Raw genomic sequence first — 17,742 nt, 5'->3', positions numbered from 1 at the left:
TCAGCCTGTGCTGTGAACAAGCACTCCGGACACTTGCAGGCCGGGCAGCAGCAGCTCCGGAGGATGACGCGCTCCCAGCTCTTAGGGATGGAGGGAGCCGGGGTGCTGCTTGTTCACAGCGCAGGCTGAGAGTCATCTCCGGACATCACAGCCTGCCAGTGTCCAGAGATAACTCTCAGCCTGCAAGCACCGGGGATCCCTGGGCGGCCACAGAACGCCGCTGTCTCATACTCTCACGCTCCTCCCGACCCCGCCCACATGTCCGGCCCCACCCACAGACATGACCCGTCCCGCCCACTGGCCCGCCACGGCCCCGCCCACAAGAAGTGGGTAGTAGATCTTTTGCCTTGGTCAGTTTATGAAGTAGCTCACATGCTGAAAAAGTGTGAGCACCCCTGCTCTATACCCATCAAGTTCTTTTCTATAAGAGCAGCGACACTATGAAACTGCCGCAGGATGTGGTGATGGTGAATTCATTGTATAAGTTCAAGAAGGGTTTAGATGTGTTTCTTGAAAGGAAATATTACAGGTTATGAGTCTTTGATTATTGGCGAAAGACAAGTTGATCCAGGGTTTATGGATTGCCAGAGCCTGGAAGGAATTTTTTTCTCTTGACATGGGACAATTGGCATCATGGTGGTCTTTTGTCTTCATCTGAATCAACTCTGTAAGATTATAGGTTGGACTTCATGGACCTTTGTCTTTATCCACCTTCTATGTTAATATCTGTATATACCTCCTTGATTTTAAAGGAGCTGCAGCGCCACCATAAGAGGAATGTAGTATAACACATTGCCAATTAAAATCAACGGACAGTGCATGAAATACATTCATATGTTACTTCCTCATGAGGAGAGGTTTGCTTTGTAGCTGCAATATCCTGTGGCTAACAGAGTAGGGTTCTGTACAAGAGGCCTTCTCTATTAACTCAGAAATCGCTAACAGTGTATGGAAAAGAACCCTGACTAAACCAGACAGCCCCCTTTAAAAGGTTGTCAACTTTGGATTTCAAAGGAATCTGTCACCAGAATACAACACACAGACTGATTCATGTGACCCTAACTTATCTACTTATCTGTTGTTTTTCGAAAGCACTATTTGTTATCAATATGCAAATGACCTCTTTGGAGTAATGGCAACTTTGTAGCTTACCTCTTAGAGGCATTCCCATTATTGTTGGAGCAATGGGAATGCCCTCATTGTTTCAAATACGGTAGTTAATATACATATTGACAAAAACACTGGGACAACATTGGAGAAAACAATGTTTAGCTGACCTTACCCTTACTCCAGGGATCCAGGGCAATCATCAGATAAGAAAGTATCCTACCACTGGATTCTGTAGGAAAACCTCTCAGTAAGTGTGCAATTTCCTTGCAGTGATACCACAGGGAAAATGAAAGGGGCTGTCCAGGCAAAAATGGACACAACACTTTTAACTTTAAAATAATTTAGGGGAATTGAAAAAAAAAAAAAAAAAATGCATACTCACATGGTAGTGACATTGACGGTGACTACTTCACAGGTAATGACATTGCAGGATCTTTGCTGATTGACCTCAGTGATCATCTGACCGCTAAGGCCAACCAGCAGTTTCAGCGGAATTCCAATAGAGACCAGAGAGAAGCCGCCAAAGAGGAAGAACTGGGACACGTGGAGGACACTGGAGCATCGAGAACAGAGTATGCATTTTTTTAAAAAAAAAAAAAAAAGAAAAAAAAAATTTCAATGCCTCTGGCTGATTTAAAAGTTAAGAGTTGTCCATTTTTGCCTGGACAACCCCTTTAAATAATACCTAGTGTCCATTCAGGGATGTAACAAATAAACTTGGGTTCTATATCAAGACTTGCTATAGGGTTCTTCTCTACCAGGACCACCTTAAGCAGCAAGTTCAGAACTTGAAAAGTGTGACTATTTTGGTTTGTCTTGTATACAGATATAACCAACCTAGTGATTTTAGATTTCAGATACCGCATATAGTGATGTCACAGTATAAGGATAATGCACACAGTGGCATGAAAGTACAGAGATAATTTACACAATGACGTCAAAAGACGGGGATAATATACACAGTGCAGGGATAATGTCCACTATGACATAGCTCAGAGATATATACACAGTGCACTAAGGCCACTATGGCATCATAACTCAGGGATAATACTTTGTGCAGTGTGATATCACATATGAAAATGGTAATTATAATGTTACATGCAGTCATTATGATGTTCCAGTGAAGTAAAGGAGACACACTCCATTTTTGACATCCCATTCCATCATCCATAGTTATCACTAACCGCACCCTAGTTTCAGTGGAATTGGCCCCATTTGTTGCGGGGTCTCAGGAAAGCTGTTATGTCTGCTACCCTGGAAGTTATGCCCAGAACCTTTAAAATTATTGGGTTATATGTTTAGGGGTACAGATGTAGAAGCCATACAACAAACTTATGCAAACTGCACAGTCCAACCCCCAATTACATTGAATGAGAAGCATAACGCAGAAATTGCAAAATTAACATTTGTTACTGTAAAAATATTTGTTTGACACCCCCTCTGATAATGAAGAATTCCCTAAAAGGGTTACATAAAAAAATTTTAAAAAAAGATTTTTAAATTGGACATCCCCTTTAATTCTGCCTGCAAGACTTTTGCACTAACTTGTGACTGTGCATATTCTCCATGAGATTACCGATACATTAGATTCTATTATTACTATTACATTACAATTTCTATGGACTTAAGTTATGTCTAAGACAGTGTCAGAGTCAAGACGTGTACATAGTAAAATGATGGGTTTATTAGCAATTTAGCTTTGGTTTGGGCTACTTAGAGAATTCTATCATATCATGTACAAGGATATCCTACAATTGAAATACAGTGCAATATAGTGGAGTGTCAGGGCGGTGGAGTCAGAGTTGGAGTCAGAACCAATTTTGGGTGGAATTGGAAAAAACTTACCTACTCCAACTTAAAAAAAAAAAAAAAATAATTATAATATACAATTATCAATCATGTAAAATTAGATACAAAGTTTGTTACAGATTTACTTTGATAGAAAGTCAATCTCTAGCTATTGAATGTATCAGAGGATCTTTACTGCTTCTGTCTGTCCATTCTTGAAGGAAATATGGAGGAGTCAGAGTCAGTAATTTCGCCTACCGACTACACATCCCTGTAGAGTAAGTGGGTAAAAAAATGCAATATATGAAGGGCTGCATGTACCAACCATACACATGTTTTTGGAGGCTCCCAGCAGCACACATGGAAACAGACACATTTTTGGGTTTGGTATTGGCAATGAACACTATATCTCAATGACTGATAACAGAGAATAATAGATTTAATAAACTACACTAAACTGCACAGCAAATTGTATTGCTATAAACTTTAATGTTAGTGGCCCTTTAAGTAGTTTGTTAACAAGTGGCCAAAATAATCTGGAACACAGAGCTTGAATTGGACTATTCTGTAATAGAGTATACAGGTTCCTTGTGTTGCAAACCTTGTCTAGGCCCAAAGAAGAAGATTCTGTGGTTCTAGGAGCTGCCATGTAGCCAGTTTTTATTGGCCTGCTTGTCAACACTAGTCTAAAGGCCAACACCAACATAGATGCTGTAAAAGAAGACGACCCTGTATTTTATTCACATATACCCAATGCTGTATCCCCAATGGAGGTCTAATGTACATAAAGACAAGGAGCATATTATAATGATGACCATTGTGTATGTACAAGAAACCTTTACATGTCAGATACTGAAAGCCGTGCACTGATGTTATCTTCATTCCTCAACTGTAGAAAATGCCGAGAGCAAAAGTGCCCATGAATATTTACCAGCCAGCCAGCCCATTACAATAAAACAAACATTTACTCTGCTTTCTACAGGCCTTCCTAATGTTACACGTTGCAGAATATCACTTCTACATCCCACTGACTAAAGGAAATAAGACCATAATTGAGAATTATTTTATAATAATAAACACTAAAAAAAAAATGCACAAGTCCAAAAAAATAGTCAGGTATGCGATACAGGTTGTGCCAAAAATAGGAAGCCTATACGTACTATTACCTACATCATACCACTCCATACGTCAGTGTCTGTCATTAATCCAGAACTATCAGACATAAACATGTAAGCAACAGCAGGCAGCAGAAGTCACAACAAGCACCAGCAAATCCTAGCAGTGTTACATAAGGTATAGACAGCTTTAGCCTGGACATAGCAATATATAACATTTATACAGAGCAGCGTGGAAAAGGATGCAGAAATGAAAGGGATTAAGCCCCTGTGCACACTCCTAATAGAAATGCCACAGCTGGATCTGTATAAATAATCCCGTCGCCACTGTCACAGTTTGCAAAGGCATACTCTACCATTATGATCAGAGTTCTGGGTCTGCTTATTTCATCCACATCATCCTGTAGCACAATTTCATGTGACAGATCTTCTTGTCGTCTTGTGCAAATGTGAGGACAGCTCCTCTGTACCACAGAGCGAAAGGCTTGGAGCAGAACAATGCTGGCAGCACAGCCCATATCTGCATCCTGAAGCCCACAAAATAACTTCTATGTTGCTGCTGTGTTTGTACAACAGTGGCTCCTTGTCCCTGGAAGCAGCCTACACTGCAGCTGCAGCCAGCAGCCGCTCCAATCAGTTCCTGCTGCCCGGATCATCTGATCACAACTAAATAGCTTGGATGCAGCTAAAGGAAAAGACTTCATCCACTGTAACTGAACACTTGCACAGACATCAGGGCACGGAACAGGCTCCAAAGAATTCTGGAATCGAAAAAAGACCAAGGTTTCCTGTTTTCTGATTTCCAAAGAAAAGCCTTGCAATGCTACGCTTCTTCTATTAAAATCATCTGTGCAAATAATGCATTTGCTTGTTGGAAAATGGGGGAAATAGTCTTTTTATATAAAGCAACAGTGACTACCAAAGGTTACATTTTAGAGTTGTCTTATAACTCTGTACTGTTAGAAAACAGAATTGTAGTATGAGCAGTTTCCTCATAGATTTTGGGAATTTATAAATTCTATGCCAATGCGTGGTGAAGGTACTGTCGCATGTGCCATACAGTATATGTTGCATACATTTTATTTTATGATTATTTTTGCAACTTATGGTGAGATTTCTGTAAGTGCTTATTCACACGACAGGGTTCTCTGGCCATGAGCTATTCGTTGAATTAACAGCCTGTACATGGCCCCACAGACATTAATGGACCTATTCACATGACCATTTTTTTTTATGGTCCTTGCGACCGATCCGTTAAATGAATAAAACATGCCATTTCCATAGACTTGAGTATATGAGGGATTTCCCTTGGGTGTACGACGCATTAGTCTGAATATCCACTTATTCAAATAAATGGGACAATACCGAAAACTTCTACAACAAATCTGCATACAAAGAGAATCTGAATGTTGATTTCTCCACAGCCCTGATGGTAACTGACTCCTAACTGTAAGGGTAAGTTCACACGGGTATTTTGTTCCGAAACCTGAACAAATCGGCCTAGTTGGGAGGAAGGAGTGTCTTCAGGCCAATTCGCGAAGTGAATCGGCCTGAACAATGAGCAAGTTGCTTCTTTTTTCCAGGAGCCAGAAGAAACGGTTTGTACCGGCTCCCAGAAAAAAAGCGAGATGCTCATTGTTCAGGCGTAGTCGTCTCACGATTTGGCCTGAAGACACTCCCTCCTCCCGTCTAGGCCCATTCATTGTGCCTAATCCAGAGCGGAGAGCACCACTGGATGCACCGGCTTTCAGTTGCGGCTACCCGTTTTTTTGTCTGGAACCTGAGGCGGCCTGTATGAACTTACCCACACAGAGTTTTTTGGTCAGGGATCCGCCTCAAAATCCTCCTCCAAAAAAACGCTTCACCATACAGTCCTATCTAACCTGTTTTTTTTTTTCTCCACTACCGTATTTTATGCTAGCAGAAAAAAGAAGCGACATGTCCATTCTTCAGGCATTTCCCGCCTGAAAAAATCAATGCAAGTGAATGGGAAGCGGAAAAACTGCTAGTGTTTATTTGAGGTGTTTTCTGAGGCGTTTTTGAGGCTTTTTTTTTTGTCAAAAAAAGGCCTTAAAAAAACGCCCAGCAGATTTTCCACCTCCCATTGACTTGCATAGATTTTTTCAGGCGGAAAACGCCTCAAAAAACACCTCGGGAATTTTCTTGAGTGGATTTTTCCTGACCATATTCCTGACCAAAAAACTCTGTGTGAACTCAGCCTAAGTCAATAGGTCCAATTTTAACATCTGTCAAAATGGATTTGCATCCATGTGATGACTATTAAAAACAGACCAGTGTAGTTCATCCATTTTTCTAGCTCACAATTAAAAATGGATGACAAATAGAGATGAGCGAGTACTATTCGAAACTCCCGTTTCGAATAGCATGCACCCATAGGAATGAATGTATGCAGGGGTTTAAGCGGCCGGCCGCCGGCAAAGTTTGCGTGCTATTCGAAACGGCCGTTTCCACTAGTACTCGCCCATCTCTAATGACAAACTGATGCAAAATGGAAATTTAGGTCGTGGCATAAACTGCAAAAATGTTCAGCTCTGTGAATCCCATCCACATGTCGTAATTTTGAAAATTTCAGCATGTAAATTATACCTACGGAAACGCCAGCGGTTTCCTTATAGGTGTAATGGATGCAGAAAGTCCGCACAGGAAACCTCTACAGACTTTCTGTGAAAGCTCTGCGGGAAAAGCCACAATGCATTGCTGCTGCAGTTTTCATGCAGGGCTTTTTTCGCTGCAGCCAGCTACGTGGGGCCTTGGCCTAAAAAGGACAAACAACCAGAAAACATGAAAAATAGGTGATATACTGATAGAAAACACATGTTAAAAACTAATAGTTTCATCCATGTAATGTCTGGCTATTTCACTATCGAGTGAATGTAGCCTAGAGGGTAAGCGTTGGTTCACGTCTGCGTTTGTATTCCGTCTGGGCAAGTCCACATGGGAACCCCCCGAACAGAATACCAAACGCAATTGCCAACGCTGTGCAGTAAAAGCACACAGACCTCATAGACTATAATTGGGTCCGTGTGCTTGCTGCCAGATCTCTGCACAGAACATGTGGAGAGGAAAGGAACTTACTAAATGTGAGCCATTATGATAGGTTCATCATGCTATTCTCGGATATAATAATTCTAGTGGATCCAAGCGAGTAAACAAATGAGGGGTTACAGGGATTGTCCAGGGGAGGTAATTTACAAGCATCTGGCCTGAATTCTACAGGTTTTGAACTTTGGGCGCCCACCATGTTTCTGACAAAGGTTCATGTATCCAGCACCACATTCCTCTTCCCTGTTGCTTGGTGTGATATACTGTATAGTATGGGGCTGGCTGGATTGCTAATTTGAAAAGCAAAACCCATCCCTTTTCTCAGAGCTGAAAATCTGAACCTGCAGAATCTGGCCAAGGCTGACAATTTAGCTTTCCTTGAAAACCACTTTAGGCTAAGACCCCATGGGATGTCCCGCAGCAAAAAGCACTGTGGGAAAAACCACAGCAGCAACGCATCGCAGTTCATCCCGCAGCACTTTAAACAGATTTTTTCTGTGGACTTTCGGTTACAATCATACCTATGGGAAACCGCCGGCATTTCTGTAGTTATAATTGACATGCAGCGATTTCCAAAACCGCCCCGCTTTTGGAAATCGCGGTGTGTCTGCATGGTGGTTTTTACTGCAATGTGGACGAGGGATTCGCTAGAATCCCATCCACTTTGCCCGTACTGTAAAACACCGCGATTTTTCAATTGCGGAGTTTCCATCCCGTGGGCCCCAGGCCCATGTTGAGGAAAAGCTGCATTTTTTGTTGTGGATTTTGCTGTGTTTTTTTTAAAGCCAAAGCCAGATGTGCATTAAGCAGAAGGGAGAAATATAACAGCTTCCTTTATATTTCCTATTCCTTTTGTAACCACTCCTGGGTTTGCCTAATTTTATTTTTTTATTTAAATGCAGCTAAATCTGCAACAAAAAAAGACCTGAGTCAAAAGAAGACCTTCTAGTGCATCTTTTCTTACATCTCTGTGATTCTTTATTCTTCCTAAAAACTTTAGAAGAAATAAGTTGACAACTGGGTGTTATCACCGTATTGGAAAGCAGGGCATGTTCCTATACAATCAGACACTCTCTTGAATGATTAAACAGCTTGAGTATATAGAGACACTCCCCTAAATGGTAACACCCAGCTGTCAATTTATTCTTAAATTTCTAGGAGGAATAACAGAGGAATGCAGTCGTCTACTGAACAGAGGCCTCATTATAACAAGTGGCAGATTTGTTGTAAAGTATAGTACAGATTCTCCAAAATGGCGCTAGTCAATGAGATTCTTATTCTGTTTGCTTGTGGCTAAGGGAGGAATGTCAAAACCAAAACACTTTTCTATTACAGCTATATAACAATATATAAGGGGGCATTCACATGGAGTAACGCCGGGCGTGTATCACAGCCGTACACGCCGGCGTTACGGCAGACTGCCGAACACTTCCCATTCACTTCAATGGGAGTGCTCGTAAACACCGCTGTTATGAGCGCTCCCATTGAAGTGAATGGGAAGTGTTCGGCAGTCTGCCGTAACGCTGGCGTGTACAGCTGTGATACACGCCCGGCGTTACTCCGTGTGAATGCCCCCTAAGTGTGGGGAAGAGGTGAACACTGCCTTGGATCACATGACCTGGAGGTTGTGACATCCCTGGAAGCATCACCAGGATCTGGTAAGAAAATGAATACTCCCCGGACAACACCTATAATTCTCACTAAATGACCAATAAACTACCCTGGCCTTGTTGGACAGAAAAATTCCCTTCTTTCCCTTTACCTTGCACAATAGTACAGTCTACCGCACGTACCTCCTTCCATTGTGTCTCATATATAACTAACACAAAATCATTACTTTTCCCCCATTGCCTAATTTTGTAATCTGTGGTTTTTGAGGAAAAAGAGCTAAAAGAAATCCATTGCACACATCATAATACTTCCCTTTTATAGATCTTCTTTTTTGAGAAACTGATTTTTCCTGTTTTACTTTTCTTAAGAGGAAGTGTGGGCAGAATAATCTCCTGATACGTCAGAAACACATGAAAAGATCCCATCAGTAAAGTCTGTTCTATATTTTTATACCTGGAAACCCCCCCTTCATTTTGTCTTCTATCATTATACGGAAAAAAAGTCCATATAGGATATTTTCAGTTAAAGAGGACTTTTCCTGTCCTCGGACACATGTGGTTTATATACCGCTAGAAAGCTGATGAATGCGATGCGATGAATTCAGTGCACTGTTGGCTTTCCCAGTATGTGCCCCATCATGTGCTGAAATTACTCTCTCCCCACCGTCAGAAAGACGTTCCTGACAGTCTAGCGTCATAGACTTGTGCTGGGGGGTGTTCCTCAGAGCTCAGCGTCATTGCTGGGCGATATGGAATGCCCCTCTAACAGTGCAGGACTATGGACGAGTACTTTATAGGAGAAAGGGGGTCATTCCTCACAGCCCAGAGATGATGCTAGACTGTCAGGAACACCCTTCTGACAGTGGGCATAGATTAATTTTTATTACCAATATCTCAAGCCCCAGGGTACACACCGGGAAAGCCAACAGTGTGCTGAATTCAATGCACTGTCGTCTTTCTAGCGGTATATAAAACCGCATATACAGTGGGGCAAAAAAGTATTTAGTCAGTCACCAATAGTGCAAGTTCCACCACTTAAAAAGATGAGAGGCGTCTGTAATTTACATCATAGGTCGACCTCAACTATGAGAGACAAAATGAGAAAACAAATCCAGAAAATCACATTGTCTGATTTTGTAAGAATTTTTTTTCAAATTATGGTGGAAAATAAGTATTTGGTCACCTACAAACAATGAAGATTTCTGGCTCTCACAGACCTGTAACTTCTTCTTTAAGAGTCTCCTCTTTCCTCCACTCATTACCTGTACTAATGGCACCTGTTTAAACTTGTTATCAGTATAAAAAGACACCTGTGCACACCCTCAAACAGTCAGACTCCAAACTCCACTATGGTGAAGACCAAAGAGCTGTCAAAGGACACCAGAAACAAAATTGTAGCCCTGCACCAGGCTGGGAAGACTGAATCTGCAATAGGCTACCAGCTTAGTGTGAAGAAATCAACTGTGGGAGCAATAATTAGAAAATGGAAGACATACAAGACCACTGATAATCTCCCTCGTTCTGGGGCTCCACGCAAAATCTCACCCCGTGGGGTCAAAATGATCACAAGAACGGTGAGCAAAAATCCCAGAACCACGCGGGGGGACCTAGTGAATGAACTGCAGAGAGCTGGGACCAATGTAACAAAGCCTACCATCAGTAACACACTACGCCGCCAGGGACTCAGATCCTGCAGTGCCAGACGTGTCCCACTGCTTAAGCCAGTACATGTCCGGGCCCGTCTGAAGTTTGCTAGAGAGCATTTGGATGATCCAGAAGAGTATTGGGAGAATGTGCTATGGTCTGATGAAACCAAACTGGAACTGTTTGGTAGAAACACAACTTTTCGTGTTTGGAGGAAAAAGAATACTGAGTTGCATCCATCAAACACCATACCTACTGTAAAGCATGGGGGTGGAAACATCATGCTTTGGGGCTGTTTCTCTGTAAAGGGGCCAGGACAACTGATCCGGGTACATGAAAGAATGAATGGGGCCATGTATCGTGAGATTATGAGTGCAAACCTCCTTCCATCAGCAAGGGCATTGAAGATGAAACGTGGCTGGGTCTTTCAACATGACAATGATCCAAAGCACACCGCCAGGGCAACGAAGGAGTGGCTTTGTAAGAAGCATTTCAAGGTCCTGGAGTGGCCTAGCCAGTCTCCAGATCTCAACCCTATAGAAAACCTTTGGAGGGAGTTGAAAGTCCGTGTCGCCAAGCGACAGCCCCAAAACATCACTGCTCTAAGGGAGATCTGCATGGAGGAATGGGCCAACATACCAACAACAGTGTGTGCCAACCTTGTGAAGACTTACAGAAAACGTTTGACCTCTGTCATTGCCAACAAAGGATATATAACAAAGTATTGAGATGAAATTTTGTTACTGACCAAATACTTCTTTTCCACCATAATTTGAAAATAAATTCTTAAAAAATCAGACAATGTGATTTTCTGGATTTGTTTTCTCATTTTGTCTCTCATAGTTGAGGTCTACCTATGATGTAAATTACAGACGCCTTTCATCTTTTTAAGTGGGAGAACTTGCACTATTGGTGACTGACTAAATACTTTTTTGCCCCACTGTATATATGAGGATAACACCTCCATCAACTGTAGTTCTTTGTATCCTTTTATAGGCTCCTTCCCACTGATTCTAGCACAGCTGAATATTTTTCTCTAGCTCCCACCATTTCCAAGCAATCAATACAGTTAGTTTTGGAGTCTGACATGCTAATTAGACTTTGTACTGTCATGTGGGTGGTCTCAGGCAGAAGCAGTCAAGGGGGTGTTATTAAGAGCTCTGTCCACTCAGAGGCAGACAGTATAACAGAGTCCAGAATCACACCCCTGGCTGCTCCTGTCTGAGACCACCCACTGGACAATACAAAGCCTAATTATATCAGACACAAAACTAATCACACTGATTAATCAAGAATGGTGGGAGAGAGAGGAACTCTAACTGTGAACTGGAATCTGCGTAGCAGCATCGCCTATTAAAGGATGCAGAGAGTGGGAGAGATATCCTATACAGGATATGGGGAGAGACTATCACAGTTCTAGCTATCACTTCAGTCACTCTTTTTGCTACAACTACAGAATTACATTCACGGTAAGTGGTACACTTGGGGTTGCCATCTTATAGCTGTTGGAAACTTATTTGAGTGCTGTGTATTCCCATCTCATATCTTCAAATCTGTGATGCAGTTCCCAAAACAGTCAGTGTCTGGACATAACACTGTGCAAAGAAAGACTAAGTTCACAGGGCTGCCATTAAAATCCAGTGCTCTCATCTATCATAGGCTTAATGGGGGTTGTTTGGTTATTAATAGAGATGAGCGAACAGTAAAATGTTCAAGGTTCGATATTCGTTTCGAGTTGCCCCTCAATATTCGACTACTCGAATCGAATATCGAACCCTATTATAGTCTATGGGGGGAAAATGCTTGTTTCAGGGGTAGGCAACGTTCGATCAAATTATACTTACCAAGTCCACGAGTGAGGGTCGGGCTGGATCCTCCGTGCAGTCTTCTCCTTACAGCGTCCCCTCGGCGTCTTCCGGCTCTTCATTCACTCTGCCAGGCATCGGGCCTGGGCAGAGCCGACTGCGCATGCCCGCACTACAAGCAGACATGCGCAGTCGGCTCTGCCCAGGCCCGATGCCTGGCAGAGTGAATGAAGAGCCGGAAGACACCGCGGGGAAGCTGCACGGAGAAGACTTCTAAAGGTAGGAGAAGAACCAGCGTTGATTGCCCGACTGTATAGCATTCGGCCAATCAATGCTGGTTTTGCATCGAACTTTTACATTCGAACAGCGAGTGGTACTCGATCGAGTACAAGTATTTTGAATACCGTAGTATTCGATCGAATACCTACTCGATCGAGTACTACTCGCTCATCTCTAGTTATTAACCTTGCTGAAGCATTTTGGACTTGCTGAAGGCAATGTATTTCTTTATCTGGAAAACCTTCATTTAGGACAGTATTCCAGATGTGATGTTATGAAGGTATGGACCAGAGTAGAGAGGTCTACATTGGAATAAGGTGTTTCATTTTTACAATGTTCCTCGGGTGGAAGTATGAAGATTTGATAATGGAGGATACCTTGGTCCTGAGAGACAGTTCTCCATCAATAACTATGACCAAGTTATTCTGAGCTTTGATGGGTTGTGTTTCTTAGAAATAGAGCTGTTGGATGTACAAGTTGACATTTTGCCATTAAGCGCTGACCTCCATCCATGAGGACTCTGTCTGGGTTCAGCTTTAGCCAGCTGGCATTAATCCATTCTTGTAGTTCAGTTAGGCATGAATTTATGGCTCGAGATGGCTCACTGACTCCAGGCTTGAAGGATATATGAGGATAATGGAGGGAAGGTAATGATGATAATGTGAACACTGAAAGTGCTGCTGAACTGAATCAGAGCTGTATTCCCTTCATTCTCAGGAGTGGTTATGGTACCAGAGGTCAGACCCCCACTAATCATAAAATGATGGCATATCCTAGAGAATATAGAGAGCACACTATTGCTCTACGAGATGGGAAAAACACTTTAAGGATAAGACTCCACATTGCAGAAATGCAGTGTTTTTGCCTACTGCAGAAATGGAGCAGAAAAAAAACCCGTTTGTTTTACAGTAACTATAAAGTGAATGAGATTTTGGCTAATCCCATCCCCACACCAGAGAGAAAAAACTTCTGCAGAAAAGCTAACTTTTGGGGAAAAAAATGCAGCATGTCAATTTTAGCTGTGGAAACCACAGAGAAAAGCACTGCAAAAACACAGTGAAAAACCCTGCAGGAAAAAACCCAATCTGATTTTACAGCATTTTTTTTTTTTTTTTTGCTGCGTCTTTTTTTAGCTACGTGGGCCTTAGGGTAAGTGCACACAGAGTTTTTTGGTGCTGATTTTGACGCTGAATCTGCCTCAAAATCAGCCTCCAAAAAAAGCCTCCCAATTGTGAACATGGCCTAATGCCTTTGATTATGGGGATAATCAGGGCCGGCGTCAGCGCACGGCATAGTCGGGCAAATGCCGGGGCCCACAGAGCCTCTGGGGGCCCCCCCGGCACTTGCCCGCCCCAGCACTTGCCTGTCACGATTTCAGCTCATCGGCGTCCATCCGCCGATGAGCTGAATACGTAGGCGATTAAAGCAGTAGCTGTGAGTTCAGCTCCTGCTTTAAAGCTCCGGCCCGGCTTGCGTGTGTAAGCGCGATGACGTCATCACATCGCGCCTACACACGCAAGCCGGGCCGCAGCTAAGCAGGAGCTGAACTCACAGCTCCTGCTTTAATCGCGTATGTGGCTGGAGTGAGAGAGCGGAGAGAGGAGCGTCGGGGGAACGATGGAAGGTGAGTGATGGAAGGTGAGTGTAAGTGTTTTTTTTTTTTTATTAAATATAAAGGTGGAACATAATGAAGGGGGCCCATGAAACTGGGGGGCAAATGAAGGGGAGGGGGGGAACGGCATGACACTGGGGAAGATGAAGGGGGTGGGGAGAGAACGGCATGAAACTGGGGACAGAGATGGAGGGGGCCCAATGAAACTGGAGGGCAAATGAAGGGGAGGGGTGGAACAGCATGACACTGGGGCAGAGACGGGGGACATAAAACTGTGGGCAGATGAAGGGGGAGAACGTGATGAAACTGGGGACAGAGATGGAGGGGGGGACATGAAACTGGGGACAGAGGAAGGGTGTATATGAAACTGGGGGAGAGATGGAGGGGGGGGCATATAATTTACGGGTGACTGTAGGAGGATTGTACTGTGTGGGAGCACATGATAAATTAATGAGAATGGGTGGAATCAACAAAAGTGGGTGGAGCCAAATGTGCCGCGGCGCGCAGAGCGCGCCACACATTTTGCCCCTCTTTCTACTCTTTAAAAATTGGGAGGTATGGCGTTGGTGACGCCACACTCCTGCATGACGTTACTTGCTTCATCTGCGACGCACAGTGTCTCGACTCCCCCGCCTCCTTTACAAGGGGGCCCACTGAGGCTCTGTCGCCCAAGGGCCCATAAAAACCTGGAGCCAGCCCTGGGGATAATGTTCCTCCTTAAGGAGAAACCACCTATTAGGTGTGTGGAGACTTATACAGCCATAGTTGCTCCACTTCAAGGAAACATGGGAAGAATATGCAAATCTGTCTCCCAAGATGTAAATAGAGAGACAGTGCCTCTGTTATCTGGTCGGGTCTCTCAGTTCTACCAAGTCAGTTCTCTCTACACTGCGCTGACGAGGTCCAACCAGACCGAAACAGCCATCCGTAGCTGAGAAATTGACTTGGTAAAAACCCCACATTATGCAGTAAAGGCTTCTGGGAAAGTTGGGCATGATGTTCAGGGTGCTTCCAATAGAGGGCAGCATAACAGAGGCACTGTCTCCCTATTTACATCTTGGGAGACAGATTTGCATATTCCTCCCATAATGCCTTTGACACAGAACTGTACAAACAAAGAGAAATAAATGTTCAGGTTTTATTTTTCAGCCGCCATAATAAAGCATAAATAAAGTGAAAATCCTTTTACATGTTTACATTTTCTAAGCTCTTACCCAACAAACAATCCAGTAATATGATAGGAATATTGGAAATCAATAAGAATATTGCTGACAATAGATGCTACACGTAATGAGCTTCCCAAAACAATCACCGTCAACGTCAGCTATATACTGTATATATCTATATATGCAAAGGGTCACATTCCCAGACAAGAAAATAAACCCTAATTCTGGTAGAAATACCACAAAAAAGGGAAAGTCAATAGTAACCAGTCATGATTTACATGTAAACAGTAAAATATCTGCTGATACTGGGGCAGATGTGCATATTTTACAGACAGTCACCACGTTTTAATCTTCGGCCTTAAGAAAATCTGTCCGTGTCTGCAAGTCAGCCCATTCCTACTGCATTGTAGGTTACAACTAAATAGAAAAGGGAATTTTTATGTAAATCTGTCAAAAATACTAAAGAAACTGCAGCTGAAACCCATCACATTGAAAATGAGGTCCGAATCTGCAGATACCAAGTAAGGGCTAGTTCACACGTGAGTATAAGGGGAGGTTTTTGACAGCGGATTTCGTGTCCAAAACCACCCCTTATAATGGTGGTCTATGGAGACCGCCGGGCTTCTTTTCTCCGCTAGCGGCGGGCTGCTGCTAGCGGAGAAAAGAAAGGACATGTCATTTCTTCAGGCGGAAGCCGCGCGGCTTCCGCCCCCGGCAGCTCCCTCCTATGTCAGCTCATTCATTTGAGCCGACAGCAGAGGGTTAAGCCGCGACAGCGATGGCCGCGGCGGGCGGGTTTTGACAAGAGAGAGACGCGGCTCGCCGCGTCTCTCTCTGTGTCAAAACCCGCGCGGGCAGTTCACGTGTGAACTAGCCCTAACAGAGCAAAATTAGCTGAGCAGAATCACATATAGGTTTGTGGGAAAATTTCATTAAAAGTCATTCATTTAGCTCTCCGCTCATTATGGGCATAAGAGTCCAGTGGGCGGTACTACTCAATGAATGACTGATGTCACTGTACGCTCATACAAGAAAGCTTGTTAATCTTTGAGAAAGACCGGCCACTGGGCTCAAGGATAGAATTATCAGAGGTTTTACTGAATCTTCTTACCCCACAAAACTAAAGTATACATATCTCAATCTGGTCAGCTCCCCCTGCTCTATAATGTGGTTCCCACAAATTACATTGATTTTACAACCTTAAGGGTTAATGTATCTAAAACCAGTTGTGTCAGATAATATGCAATTCATACTAGGAGGAGATGTTCTTAAGACATGGGCTTCCGGCCCACTAATTCCAGAAGTCGTCATCTTCTCAATATCATAGGCCCAATAGTGATCCCCCCAAGACCCCCCACCCTGTGATGTTTTTGTAGAAAGTTTTTCAATAATGAAAATTTCACACCCTAGTACTTTATGCTATCAATTTCCTAAGACTGCCATATAGTATGCGAGTCTTAATGAACAGCTACACCATACATATTAAGATATTAATTATGGCATATCTCACATGGTCTGTATATTTCAATATATTTACACTAGATGACTAATATAAATACATTGATAAAAATCCTCTATACAGCTCATTCAATTTTAGAAAGCGAAAAAATAGCTGCCTGCAGAGCCACCACTAGAGGGAGCTCAATACATGGGAATTAATACAACTGCCAATGAACTCCTCCTTAAAGAGAGTGTGTCACCAGAGCCCAGTATATCAACCCAACCCTGTACATAGATAGGTTAGGGTCCACTGAATCAGATGGCATTTTCCCCTTGTGAATCGATGCCGATGTATCACAAATCGTCTCTCTGGACCAACAAAGGTGTTTCCATTGCTCCAAAGATGTAAGTGGCAACACCCTCATTGATTCAAGGAGTTGGGTTGATATTCTGGGTTCTGGTGACCGATTCTCTGTAAAATTTACAAAAATAAACTGAAAACACTTGTTTGTAGCTGGACCATGAATTTTGGAAATCGCCTTTAGTTTAATTGCTGCCATGTAGACTAAGTACTAAGAAAACCAAAGTAGTACTATAAGGTCTCTGTCCAAATACTGATGGATGGTCACTACAGGTGAGAACAAGTGACATGAAGCATGTATGTTCCATAGAGGAGGACAAAATACAGAGTACATGAAGTGACTGAAATAATGATGGGCATGTGGGGAGACCTGGACATCAACTGAAAGCTATGGACATGGCAACACTGGAGAAGGAAAGGAATATAGAACCCAAACCACCCAAAGAAAGGGGACATGTGGATATAGGCAGAGGAGGGGTCTATACAAGGGCTCTGGAATCACTGTGGAGGGAAGGAGAGATGGGCAGAATGATGTGGAGCACCACTGATAAAATTACATGTCAGCCAGCCTAAGGTTGGCAAGGAGGCCTGTGTGGTGTCAGAGTTAGCCCTCATCTGTCTGCAGCCAATATTTTTCTCATATATATCTGATTTTCCGATGACTGAAAATAGAATACAATAGTTGACATAAAGCAATATTTAAGTCCAGCACAATACTGACCTTGTAAAAATAACCTCCAGGGTCCATT

The 17,742-nt window shown here is 43.0% G+C and overlaps 1 protein-coding gene across 4 annotated transcripts in view; it reads right to left on the bottom strand.

Annotated features, from left to right (window-relative positions):
• The window catches only part of DOCK10 (dedicator of cytokinesis 10), a 225,709-nt gene extending 220,971 nt beyond the window's left edge, over nucleotides 1-4,738 (bottom strand). For all 4 annotated transcript variants that reach the window (XM_075268832.1, XM_075268834.1, XM_075268833.1 and 1 more), the window contains exon 1: nucleotides 4,370-4,738. In XM_075268832.1, coding sequence (XP_075124933.1) covers nucleotides 4,370-4,531 — 162 coding nt within the window. In that variant the 5' untranslated portion in view covers nucleotides 4,532-4,738. The remainder of the gene's footprint in view (nucleotides 1-4,369) is intronic.
• Nucleotides 4,739-17,742: the final 13,004 nt, after the last annotated feature.

The sequence above is a fragment of the Leptodactylus fuscus genome, chromosome 3, assembly GCF_031893055.1.
Source record: "Leptodactylus fuscus isolate aLepFus1 chromosome 3, aLepFus1.hap2, whole genome shotgun sequence".
Lineage (NCBI taxonomy): Eukaryota > Metazoa > Chordata > Amphibia > Anura > Leptodactylidae > Leptodactylus > Leptodactylus fuscus.
Note: the sequence above shows the minus strand (reverse complement) of the source record. Positions and strands in the feature narration are given on the sequence as shown.